Source organism: Pistacia vera, unplaced genomic scaffold (assembly GCF_008641045.1).
Source record: "Pistacia vera cultivar Batoury unplaced genomic scaffold, PisVer_v2 Contig7, whole genome shotgun sequence".
In the NCBI taxonomy this organism is placed as follows: domain Eukaryota; kingdom Viridiplantae; phylum Streptophyta; class Magnoliopsida; order Sapindales; family Anacardiaceae; genus Pistacia; species Pistacia vera.
Window position 1 is genome coordinate 540,998 of NW_022196556.1, and position 13,422 is coordinate 554,419.

Consider the following 13,422-nt stretch of genomic DNA (forward strand, 5'->3'; position numbering starts at 1 on the left):
TTGAGTTGTAAGTAAATCTCTATCCAAACGTTTATTATATCTGTTTGGACATGTGACATGAGTTAGCACTCCTTGATATTATCAAGTGGATAACAATATAACCTTATCTTAACTCGCACTTAGAAAGCCTTTCTCCTTCAGTCACTATCCAAGTTGACTCCTTTACGCACTACGTGTTTGAAGGGATGAGGGCCGTCCAATTCAAGGAAGAAAATTAACTTTACCATGCATGTGGTAAAAAATTAATGAAATATTTCTAACATGTGTACATATAATTCCACCCTTTATATATGTGAGTATCACAGGTGAGTCCTTGGCCTATACACAAAGCCTCGTCCTCTCATGGAGACAAATCATTCTCTTTGCATTTTATTCATGGCTTTCTTTGTTCAGTTTCTTGTATTTTCCTTTGTTGGTGCAAAACAAACCAACATTATCACAGACCAACAAGCTCTTCTTGCACTCAAAGCTCATATAACCCATGACCCTAGCAATTTATTGGCCACCAATTGGTCCACAACTACCTCTGTTTGTAACTGGATTGGAATCCGTTGTGGTGCCCGTCACCATAGAGTCACAATTCTTGATATTTCTTCCTTTAATCTTACAGGCATCATTCCTCCTCAACTGGGAAATCTTTCTTTCCTCACAATTCTAGGCTTCCAAAATAACAGCTTTTATGGCTCTCTCCCGGATGAGTTAGCTCAATTACGTCGTCTTAAATACCTTGATTTTAGTTACAATAACTTCAATTTACAGATCCCGTTATGGCTGGCCTCCTTAACCAAACTTCAATTTTTGGGTTTGAATGAAATCAAATTCTCAGGGACTATCCCTCAGTCCCTTGGCAACTTGTCTTCGTTACAACAACTTCATCTTGATTATAATCAGCTTTCAGGTTCCATTCCCACCTCCATCTTCAACATATCTTCACTGCAGTTACTTAGTTTATATCATAACCAACTCTCTGGTTCCTTCCCTTCCATTTTTTTCAACATGCCTTCGTTATTATATATTGACGCGGGTGATAATGGATTATCCGGTGGACTCCCTGAAGCTACTTTTGATTATCTTCCTTGTTTGGAAACGCTTGCTTTGGATGGAAACATGTTCAGCAGCGAAATACCATCCACTTTATCAAAATGCAGAGGCTTGCAATCCTTATCTTTGTCGTACAATTATTTCACAGGAGCCATACCAAAAGAAATTGGACAATTGACGCAGCTTAAGGAGATACGTATTGGACACAGTAGACTCCAAGGTATATATGCAGAAGTTATTGGCATGCATAAATTTTTTTTTCTCAATCTCAAATATATAATTCTTTGACCACTATGATTTCTCTAATATTAATTGATATATAGAGTTTTTGTTTTAGAATTTTTGTTAATAATATATGTTGATTTTGTAGGAGAAATTCCAGGAGAATTGGGCAATTGTACACGACTGGAGTTATTAACTTTTCAGAATAATCAGCTCACTGGTACATTTTAAACCGTAACTGCCTAGTCCAGTTGCTACATTTTTTTCAAGGCATATATATATATGAAATTTATCAAACTGCACATTTTTTAAAATTGAACTGTTATTTACTGACATGGATAATGTTTAAAGGCAATTTTTTATAGTTTCCATATAAGAAAATTTGACTAAAATTTTGATAAATAATGATAACCGATGATGGGTATACGGCAACAGTGTATTGGTTGGTGGTGCGGCTGACGTGGTACCACAGATCCTATGAATTGGTAGTTACTTCTGTTCACGCGTAGTGATCCATTACCATCGAGTTACAAATTTGAATATTTCTTTTTGGGTCATTCCTCCTCAATTATGAACAGCTAACCATTAGAAAAAACATAGTTTATCATGCGGGAATGCAAACATTTTTATTTTTAAATTTGGATCCATGTATATGGGTAGCAGTAAATATAATAAAAGACAGTCAACAATTGGTTGACCGAGTGGTAAAAGGTTGAGCCAAGGGGTTTGCTTCCCTGTGATATCATGTTTGAATTACATGAACGATTACTAATATATTTGCCACTGACAGAGGGTTTGCCCAGTTTAGGAAGTCTTGTTCTTGGTAACAAAACAACATAATAATAATAATAATAAAAAAGACAAAACTATACAACTTTAATTTCACAAAAGTTTGACTAATTTTTTTTTTTCTTTTTAGCATTTACTATCTCATCTACATTATTACTCATCATACAATGTCTCGGTCGATCCGCAAGAGAAACGAACGGTATAGATATCTTATTCTCCAATTTTTTTTGCAGGATCGATACCAAAAGATATTGGAAACTTGATTCAACTTACAAATATGCATCTTGACGACAATAATCTCCAAGGTATAATATGTATATCATATATGCAAGTCCATTGTACTCTTCAATATCATTATTCACTAGAATTTTATATGGCTATATCATCTTGAAGTCAATTAGTTTCATCTCTATAGACAAACGATTATTATTCCTTCATTTTGATTTAAATCAAATATTGAAGGTTATACTTGATATTTAAAGTGTGATCTTAATTCTTAATTGTGACTGCTCTCTCTCTCTCTCTCTCTTTCTCTCTCTCTTTGTGTTTGGATTTGATCTTCTTCTATTAAATAAATGAGATTGTAACTGAGTTAATTCACAGGAGCCATACCAAAAGAAATGGTAACTTGACTCGACTTGAGGAATTATATCTTCCGAACAATAAACTCCAAGGTATGACATATGCAATCTTTTATAAAAAATTTATAATTGAAAATAAATATATTTATATACTGGTTCCAATATATATTTAATTAATTGTTAAATATATTTTACCACTATGCCTCAATCTCATATATATTAATACGAAACTAATAAAAACATTTGATCTAAAAATTAATGTGCCTAAACATTATAATAAAGAAACGCAATGCTAAAAAATAGATAAATGAATGAAGTGTAGTAATCCTCTCTTTGCTGTAACTTAATCCAACACAGTTTTTTGGTCATATTTAATTTCAGGTGAGATACCAAGTGAAGTTGGTAATCTTCATAATCTACAGTTTTTGGTCCTTGATTTTAACAACTTAGTTGGTTTGGTCCCAACAACTGTCTTCAATATCTCAACGATGATACAACTTGGACTTCCCGGAAATAAACTCAGAGGAATGATTCTTCCATCAAACATTGAACTTCCAAATCTTGAGGGTCTTTACTTGGATTTAAATGATTTTAGTGGGACATTTCCCAACTTTATCACCAACTTATCCAGGCTCTCCATCTAGATATTTCAGCCAACTCATTCTCAGGTTTTATTCCTATTACAATTGGCATTTTAAGAAATCTTGAGTGGCTTGTTTTGTCGGATAATTTCTTGACATCTTCTACACAAATTTGAGCTTTCTTTCCTCTTTGACAAATTGCAAGAATTTAAACATCTAGAGCTAAAAGGAAATCCGCTCAATGGCATCCTTCCAAGTTCCATAGGGAATCTCTCTACTTCTTTGGAAAATGTTTACTGAATGATTGCAATATTAGTGGCAACATTCCCAAAGAAATCAAAACTTAAACAACTTGATAGATATACAGTTACAAAACATGAATTGATTGGGTCTATCCCATTTCACTTGGTGGGCTACAAAAACTCCAGGTTGAACCTTGGAAATAATAATATGAAGGATCCATCCCGGATCATCTTTGTCATTTGAATCAATTAGTTGACTTGCAAATATGGTAACAATTTTATGGATCCATACCTGCATGCTTGGGTAATCTCAATACCTTAAGAATGCTATCGTTAGCCTTCAATAGTTAACTTCTATCATACCCTCAACTTTATGGCAACTTAAGGACATCTTGCACTTTAATTTGTCATCAAATTTTCTAAATGGATCTCTCCCACTAGAATTCAAAATCTGAAAGTTGTGGTAGATATAGATTTGTCAAAGAATTTTTTGTTTGGCAATATTCCAATCATTATTGAAACCTAAAAAATCTACAAAATCTCTCTTTAGGATCTAATAGATTGCAAGGCCAGATTCCTGAGTCTTTTAGTGACTTGACAAGCTTGGTGTTTTTGGATTTGTCTAATAACCTCTCTTTGGAGTATTCCTAAGTCTTTAGAAAAACTCTTGTACCTCAAATATCTAAACTTGTCTTCTCACCGATTAAGTGGTGAAATTCCTACTGGAGGGTCTTTGGAAACTTCTCGGCTCAATCATTTACAGGTAATCTTGCTTGTGTGGTTCTCCCCAACTACAAGTTTTACCAGTGCAAAAAAGCACTCATCGAAATCAGGACTAAAAAGGCTCTCCTGCCGATTGTTTTGATACTAAGCATTATGTTCACGTTAGTTTCCTGCTTCTTACATTTGTGTTGATCAAATGCCTAAAAAAGCGCACAAAGCCATCTACAATGCTGATATGTTACCACAAGAAACATGGAGAAGAATTTCTCAACATGAACTAGTGAGAGCAACGGATGATTTAGTGAGAAACCTGCTTGTGTAGAGAAGTTATGGTTCAGTTTACAAAGGAAGATTAGATGATGGGATGGAGCTTGCGTAAAGGTATTCCACTTGCATCTTGAAGGCATTTACAATTTTTGAAGTTGAATGTGAAGTAATGATGTCATTCGTCATCGAAATCTTGTCAAAATCATCAGCTGTTGTTCAAATGATGATTTTAAATCTTTGATACTGGAGTACATGCCCAATGGAGCCTCGAAAAATGCTTGTTTCTGACAACAATGTTTTGGACATATCCATAGGTTAACCATAATGATTGATGTTGCATCAGCTTTGGAATATCTCCATTTTGGTTATTCAAATCCCATCATCCATTGTGACTTAAAGCCTAGCAATGTCTTGCTAACGAAAATATGGTTGCACATTTAAGTGATTTTGGCATCGCAAAGCTCTTAGGTGAAAAGACCTATGACACAACACAGACCCTTGCCACCATTGGTTATATGGCACCAGGTAATTATTTCTAATTTTTTTTTTTTTAACTTATGTTTTCTCTCTTGTAAGGAAAATTTAATTATTGTAATCTAACAATGAAAGTGCATGATCACTACCAGAATATGGAAGAGAAGGGAAACTATCTAGGAAAGGAGTTGTTTACAGCTATGGAATTATGCTAATGGAAACATTTACTGGGAAGAAGCCAAGAGATAAGATTTAATGAAGAAATGAGCTTAAGGAGTTGGGTTGGTGAATCATTATGCAACACAGTGATGGCGTTCTGCACACATTTGCTAAGAAGGATGATGAACATTTCTCTAGAAAGGAAGAATGTGTGTCATCTATCTTGAGTTTAGCTATGGAGTGTACAGGAGAATCACCTCTAGAGAGGATCAACATAAGAAGTAGTAACTAGACTCATCAAAATCAAGTCCAATTTGCAAAAATCGAACGGGAAGAGGCAGAAGGTTTTAAATTTAGGTTAATTTCTTTCTATATATTTTCATTGATAATAGTTTTAATCTAGGTGATTAGCCATACCCTTTAACCTTTCTTTTGCCTATGTTACGTTAATTAACTATTGGCTAATTGCTTTTGCTTTGTAGAGAGAAATGGATGAGTTTGCTAACCAACAGCCATAATTGAACGGCCTGGGTTTCAGAGATGCTATTTGTGAAGATGAAGCAGCGTTCAACTTCTTCTAAGACATGATGACAAGAAGTGCTTGTAATAGTTTTTAAATTTGCTAGACCTTAGTGTGGCCAAGAAAGTATAGGAGATTTGTAGATTTTTCTGTTCTTGATAGAGCTTATTTATTTTACTTTATTAATATATATATATATTTTTTTTTTGTTATTTAACTCAAAAATCAAGTGAAGTAGTAAAATTTTATAATAGAATGACTCAATCAATATCATTCCCTTTACAATACAATCATGATTGTTCATTAATTTTGATTTTTAATACCAAAGTAAACTTTTAAAGATAGAAAAAACAAAAAAACCAAATTTCAATTAAACTTTTCTTGTATCAAGAAAAGCAAAATTTTGTTTGTTAAATAAAAGAACTATATATTTTATGATCATTGGTAAAATTTCCCATTTTCCTTTTTGTTTTCTTATTATTAATGTTCACATGGTAAAGCCCATCACTTTGGCCCAAGGCTTTCTAATACATGGATATATTGATAGTTTGAAATGGCTTTCTACGCGAATGCATTTACTATACGTGTTATTTACAGTAATATCATCGCCCTAATAATGACTTAGCATTTTTCTTTGTTTTGATAAGGACCTTTAACATCAAATTTTGTAACATGTTACCTACTATGGGGGTGGAAAAAACCGGTTAACCGAACCGTTTAACCAAAAACTTGAACCGAACCGGTTTTCGGTTTAAAAAAATATTGAACCGAAACGGTCCGATTTCGGTTAAAAACCGGTTATGAACCGAACCGAAAATTCGGTTTGGTTACCGGTTTTAAACCGGTTAAATATTGGGTTGCATTATTTAGCCCAATTATGAATTATGGGCTGCTTTTTTCGGCCCATTTTGGTCGTCACACTCCATTTGGCCCATTTTTTTTTTCCTTTTTTTTTTACTTAGAATTAAAATTATGCTTTACCAAACGATGAAGGAGAAGGAGGCTGAAGTCCAATCATGGTGTTCTGTTCTCGCTTCTTATCCAAATCTAAACAGAAAAGCTGTGAAAGAGAAGAAATGGAGAAGACGAAAAAGAAAAAAAAAACAGAAAAGTGAAAGGAGAAGAAGACGAAAAAGAAAAAGAAAAGTGGAGAAGGAGACGAAGAGAAGAAGACGAAAAAGAAAGAGAAATTGGTGAAGGAGAGGAAGAGAAGAAGACGAAAATGTGAAGAATAATTGAAAAAAGAAAGAGAAAGCAGTGAAAGGAGAAAGAAAACGAAGAAAGATAAAAAAGTTGGTGAAGGAGAGGAAGAGAAGAAGACGAAAATGTGAAGAAAAACTGAAAAAAGACAGAGAAAGAAGTGAAAGGAGAAAGAAGAAGAAGAAGAAAGAAAATAGTGAAAGAAAAGAAGTATTTGCGTGAGAACCAAACCCAAGAAAATGCGCAAGTAGCAGACTGCAGGTCTGCGTAGCTAATACCAAGAAAAAGGGGGGGAAAAAATAAGGGATTTTTTTATGTTTTTATTTTTTTCAAAACCGGTTCGGTTAACCGGTTTAATATTATTCTTAAACCGTTAACCGAACCGAAAATTCGGTTTAATTATTTTTGAAAACCGAAACCGAACCGATTGATTTGAAAAATCGGTTTTTCGGTTCGGTTTCGGTCCGGTTTTTCGGTTCGGTTCGGTTTTTGGTTTTTTTTTTTTCCAGCCCTACCTAATATGACATGTTCCATTTTATGATTTGTATTTTAGAATTCTATAGTTCCATGTTATAAGTTTATGGATTAATGTTATTTACCAGTCTACTACTGTTGTTATATATAATATGAATATAAAGAAAAATGATCACATGATTCTATATAAAGTAAAACCTCTCTATAGTGATAATAAATTCTACATAGTCATAAAAAATTTTAGTTCCAATTTGGGATAGTTATAAATAAGAATAAACTCTACATTGTAATAAGTTATAATTTTTCATATTATAATTTTTCATATTCCCACCTTAAGGAAAATTGTCTCTACATAGTAATAATTATCTGTATATTATAAAAAAAAATATGTTATATAAAATTAAAGGTTTAAAATAAAATAAAATATTTATATAAAATTGTTTGGGACAATTATTTATGTTTTAGAGTTGTTATCATATCTTTTACCTTACAAGTACGTAATAGCTCGTTAGCATGGATACCTTCTTGTTGAAAGCAAAATATTTTTAGTTTCTCAAGCATGTTTAGAGCTTCATGGCACATGACTTTTTGTATTTTCGTACTATTATCCTTAGGATTATTTCTTTTCTCTTCTTGTCTAATTGCAACAATGATTTCTCATTTGGTTAAAGTATACACAATTTGTTACTCATTTGAATAATCGAAGAAGACATTAATATCCATTCGATTAATGTAGTGAATTTTTCAAATCTGATCACTTAATTCTATAATGACTCTTTAATTCTCCTTGTCCACTTTATTTGTAACTTACAATTCATTGACATAAGTGATCCTTATTTTGCAGCGCTTAAAACCATTGACAATTGTCTGTGACTTCACACCAATTGACCATGTATCAACTGTATTTACAGTTTCATCAATGACACTTATTTTTGCTGATTCTAAGAAACAATCTTTTATCTGTTTCAAAAGTAGGCAATTGAAACGCTGTATTGAAATTCTAATATTACTAAAATATGAATTGAAATCCTAATATTGTACTGCTAAAACATAAATTATAAAATAAGAAATCAAAACTATAATTTTTGTAATTATACCTCCATTAAGTTATGACTTCTTTATAGTAATAAAATTAGTTAGTCCCAACCAGGGGCGGATTCAGCCCAAATTTGAAAAAAAATTATTAATATACAGGCCATAAAAAATTGTTAATTAACATATATACCCAGACCCACCTTCAGATTTTAAAAAAAGAAGAACTATTATACATACCATTTTTTAAAAATAAGAACTATTATACATACTGTATATCTAGGTTTACAAAAAAACTTGTTATTAAAATATATATATTCCAAACCCACATTATATTAAATGTTTGAAACTCTCTCCAGTGTTTTTCTGCATGGCTTTAACTTTTTTTTTTTTTTTTTTATGATTTTATCCTCAAATTCTTTACTCTTTCTTTCTCTTTCTCATGTTATTCGCTCTTAAATTTTTTGAAGACTAAAATTGTTAAATTTTCACTACTCAAGGTGTCATAATTTGCTCCGTTTTTTATATTATCGATTTTAGGTATGTGTATTGTTCATTTCAATTTAGTTTATTTAAGGATTGAATCATTTTTTTTTCTTTTTGAGGTTTTTTATTCTAATTTGAGAGAAAATGATATTATTCTTGTGAGTTTATTTTGTATTTTCTGTCTAAGAATGAATCTGTTTTCTCAAATTAAAACTTTAACTATATTTTAAGCATGTTATTCTTCACCCTTCACCCACCACTTTCCTACATTTTAAACGTCACCGTTCAATTGTTCAAAATTATTAAAGAAATTTGAGTTACTATCTATATTTATACTAAAAATATTTTCCCTCTTTTATTAATTCATATTAAAAGTCAATGCAACGTTGACTTGATTTAAGTTTTGGTTGACTTTAGCTTAATTTGGCTAGGTTTGATCAATGCTATAAAAATTTATACTATAATCTTTTAAAGGAAAAAAAAAATATTAAAAGAAGGTTTTGTTCAAGGTTTACTCAACACTTTTACTCAAAATTTTGCTTCTCATAGATTTATTCAAATAAGAAAATATTGTGTTATTGTATATTATTTTTTCTCAGGTTCTTAATATTGTATTTATTTTTTTTTAAATTAAGGTTTGGTGATTTTTGAAAGTTTTCACTAGTTATTCGGTAAATAATAGCATAGCTGTGGAGACCCCCTGGATAAAAATTCTAGATTCGCTATTGATTCTAATATTATAACTATAGAGAGGTTTTACTGTATAATTTGAGGCCGTGAAAATTGTAAAACTTACGTTACATGAGTAACGTAAATAACGTGATTTTCATCAGTTTAAAGTTGATGGTCCACGTTCTTTGTTCAGTTTTCAAACGCTTCAGTTTTCAAACGTTTGGGATTTATGGCAGCCATTAAGCAACCATTAAAAGCTTGATGGAAGCTTGGTTATGAATATATTATTTTGGTCCCTAAGCTCAAGAACACGAATATACAGAAAAATACACCATCAATAGAGTGTCTTGAGAGCTTAGAAGATCCAAAATACTACTCGTGAGTTTGTTTCAATGGCTGGAGGTAATTCTTGATTCCTGGTTTATAGTTTAAGAATATTATATTCTTTGTATTTNAAAAAAAAAAAAAAGAAAAAAAAACTAAATTAATACAACAATATGCATCTATGACTTAAGCTTCAGCAAGGGCAACACACTAATTAAGTAAGTCAACCATGAGTTATTGTTTTCTTCATTTTGTTTCCGCATATTCTGCAACCTCTAGATGGAGTTTAACAACCATGAGTTATCCGATGACGTTCGAACCAGTTTACACGTACTTCAACTAGTCTATCAGGGTTTTAAAGTTAACAATGTTAACAGTCTTTTGGTGACTACCCTTATTAGTAGTCGTGGTTTGCACGTCAGTATCGCGACAAGCCTCCACTACAGTTTCCTCTGGCTTCACCTCGGTCAGACATAATTCACCATCTTTTGGGTCCCAACAGGCATGCTCACACTCGAACCCTTCACAAAAGATCAAGGTAGGTTGACAGTGCAACCTATAAGAGATCCCACCAATTAGCTTCCTTACGAGTTTATTGGCCCGTTGACTCTCGCACATGTTAGACTCCTTGATTCGTGTTTCAAGACGGGTTGAAAGGGGAGCTCACAAGTGCCGTAGCATGCCTTGGGCTGCATGCTGCCAGTCACGATCGCGACGATGACGTCTCTGCAAGCGTATTATTGGCTTAGGCTTCAAACTCAAAATCTCTTGAGTAATTCACTCAAGAGTTCCAAACGAACCGCCAAACTAACTAGAGATAGTTGTCAATACCACTAGATTGATTGCTTGGTTAATATATCTTGTAAAAGGAAAAAAAAAAAATATTTCGAAAAACATTTTTCTGAATTTGAAGTAGAAGAAAGAATTCAAGTTCTTATAAATAAAATGTATTATTGTATCGATGGGGTTGCGGTGGTGAAGGAACTAGTTCATATTAAAAAAAAAAAAAAAAAATTAAATTATACATATTGATCCTTATATATTTATATTCATATAAATATTTTAAATTTTAAATAAATTTCTGATTTCGTCACTGCTTTCGTAATCGTAGGCATGTTGAATGAACTTTCTATAATGTGAGACTGAAGCCTTATTTTTAATTGGCCCCAGGCTTTGAGTTTTAGAGAGCAACCTTATATGTTCATGATATTGGGCTCTCCCTGCAATCCTTGTGAAATTTCCTATTTTGGGCTTCTTGGGATTTTCAGAGCTGAGCCCATATAGCCCATTTCCCCTTATTACTCATATGGACCTTTGGGAATAATAATCAAAGCCCACCACATTGGCCAGCTTTCTAAGACATGGAGGGTTTTCAAATTTGAAAAATCCGTCTAAATCCATGCATTTATCGCATCAGATCGTTTACAGTATCAAGGAAGTTACCCCTAGTGTTATAAAGGGAGTTACCAAGGCAGGGGGCAATTGAAAAAATCATTAATTGTATACAAGGGTGGATCTAGAAAAATCATTAATATATTGTGTATGTCACTATTTATTTATGAAGAATAAATAAATAAAATATTTATTCTGTATTTGTTATAGGAATTGAATCATGATCGTTGATTAGAAGAACCCAAAGACTATTAGGACAACCATCAAAGAGAAAAGGTGTGTAGATGAAGAGGACACTTGGGTTATAAGTTAGAACCAAATGGAAAGAAATGGTTAGTAAACTAGTGAATCATTTATTCATGTGAATGAAATGTATTAGAAATGTTTAGGAAGGGGGTTTACTTTGGGAGGATATAAGTTTATGCTCTCAAAACAACCTCAATACCAAGTCTTGCTGGTTTCCTTGAATTCCATGGAAAAAGATGGAGTGTAATATGTATCGACTCCACTTGAGGATTTCATCAAGGATTTAAATTAGGGTGCTAAGAGAACACTTATGCTCAATGGTGTTTCCACTCGTAAAGGACACCAAAGATGATAGGAAATCCATTGCCTAAGATCCATTAGAGTCGTTAAAGGACAGAGATAGGCTCATACAGTCATTTCTGGTCATATAATGGAGTTATATTTTATTTATTATTAATAATGAGCATTTGAATTTTTTGTAAATATTAGTTCTTTTTTTATGCCAATGAATGTGTTTATTTATATATCTGAATTATTTAAATCATCATTGGAATGAGAATTGTATGCTGTTGAGTATGAATTTAAGTTTGAACAAACAACTGTTAATAAAAAAAAAAAAAGGGGGGGGGGGGGGGGGGGGGGAATCCTTACTCAATTAATTATATTAATGATGATTAAATATTAGTATTTTAGATGATGATTGTTGACAGAAAGAGAAAAATTGATTCTAAATCTAATATGAGATTATTGTTGATATAATTAATTGATGTTAACGAAATATATGTATGTTCTGAGCATTGAATGACGTGCATAATTTTATGTGTATCTGTGTTTTTTTTAAGAAATGACATTTGCATCTAAGAACATAATTACCAAACTTAATAAAGGGGAAAAACTAAATGGTGACAATCATGAGGTCTGGAGCACGAAAATCCAATATGTCTTAGAAGAACGAGGGGTTTTTGAAACTCTTACCATGACTATAAAAGAGCTTGAAGAATGAGCCACAACTCAACATAGAAGAGACTAGTGCAGCTTATGACATCTGGAAGAAAAAAAATTACACTGCTCGCATCACTTTGTTGAGTAGCATGAACAATGATCTCATGAAAAAATACCTAGAGTATGAATTAGCAAAGGACATGTGGTCCGCCTTACTGAAAAGTTTGGTGGAATGTCAATAGCAAAACTTTGGTCACTTATAATCAAGTTTGACACATAAAAGAAAAAATCTGAACATACTATGAGGCAACACTTAAGGTACATGTCAAACGTGATTAGTGAGTTGAGAGATGCATGTCATTTCCTAACTAATGAATAACAAGTTCAAGCTGTCATAAGATTATTGCCTCAAAATTGGGAACACGTGACCCACAATAAGGGCATAAAAAATTTAAAAGATGCCACATGACATTTAGAACTAGAAGAAGATCGCCTTAATGCTAGTAAGGCAAATACTAATGTGTATATGACTGGCTCCCGTTCACATGGTGGAAAGAGATTTAAGCATAAATTCCAAGGTGGACCCTAAAGAAGGGGCAACAAAGATAAGGCTCAAGGAAAGGAAAAGAAGTTTTATAAACATGGAAAAGGAAAGCATCTTGTCAAAAAGAAAATCATAGTAAAGGTGAAATGCTATAACTTTGGCGAAAAGAAACATTTTGCTCGCAATTATAGTAAGCCCAACAAGGTGAATTACTTGTTTGCATAAGTAAGTTATATAAATGTTTCCAGTTTTATTTTTCTAACTAAATCTCATCCTTTGTGGGCTGTAGATTCAGCAGCCACAGACCATATAACGAAAGACAGGAGTGCTTTCGTAGAGTTTCGATGAATACCACAGGAAACAAAGTGGATATATATAGGTAACAATTCAATAGTGGAATTTAAAGGGACCGACACAGGCAAGTTGATCATACATGAAGGTCGAGTCCTATACATACATGATATGTTATATGCACCCGATATTCGTTAAAATTTGATTTTTGTGTTAGAAC

The 13,422-nt window shown here is 32.6% G+C and overlaps 1 protein-coding gene across 4 annotated transcripts; it reads left to right on the forward strand.

Moving 5' to 3' along the window:
• Positions 1–328: 328 nt before the first annotated feature.
• Positions 329–5,728, forward strand: LOC116114042 (LRR receptor-like serine/threonine-protein kinase EFR). Of its 4 annotated transcripts, XM_031400199.1 has the most exons (6): positions 329–898; positions 1,190–1,261; positions 1,412–1,483; positions 2,286–2,357; positions 2,656–2,726; positions 3,015–3,395. In XM_031400199.1, exons 1-5 carry the CDS (start codon positions 343–345, stop codon positions 2,682–2,684), a joined length of 801 nt encoding a protein of 266 aa, XP_031256059.1. In that variant the 5' UTR covers positions 329–342; the 3' UTR covers positions 2,685–2,726; positions 3,015–3,395. The 4 variants fall into 4 exon arrangements, with proteins under 4 accessions (XP_031256059.1, XP_031256057.1, XP_031256056.1 ...); XM_031400197.1 differs by lacking the exon at positions 3,015–3,395 and adding an exon at positions 5,562–5,728 and having other exon boundaries at positions 329–1,261; XM_031400196.1 differs by having other exon boundaries at positions 329–1,261.
• Positions 5,729–13,422: the final 7,694 nt, after the last annotated feature.

Coding starts and splice junctions, on each gene's coding strand:
- LOC116114042 (XM_031400197.1), top strand. CDS start 343: ATGGAGACAAATCATTCTCTTTGCATTTTATTCATGGCTTTCTTTGTT. Junction 1,262..1,411: donor TGGACACAGTAGACTCCAAG/GTATATATGCAG, acceptor TTGATTTTGTAG/GAGAAATTCCAGGAGAATTG. Junction 1,484..2,285: donor TCAGAATAATCAGCTCACTG/GTACATTTTAAA, acceptor TTTTTTTTGCAG/GATCGATACCAAAAGATATT.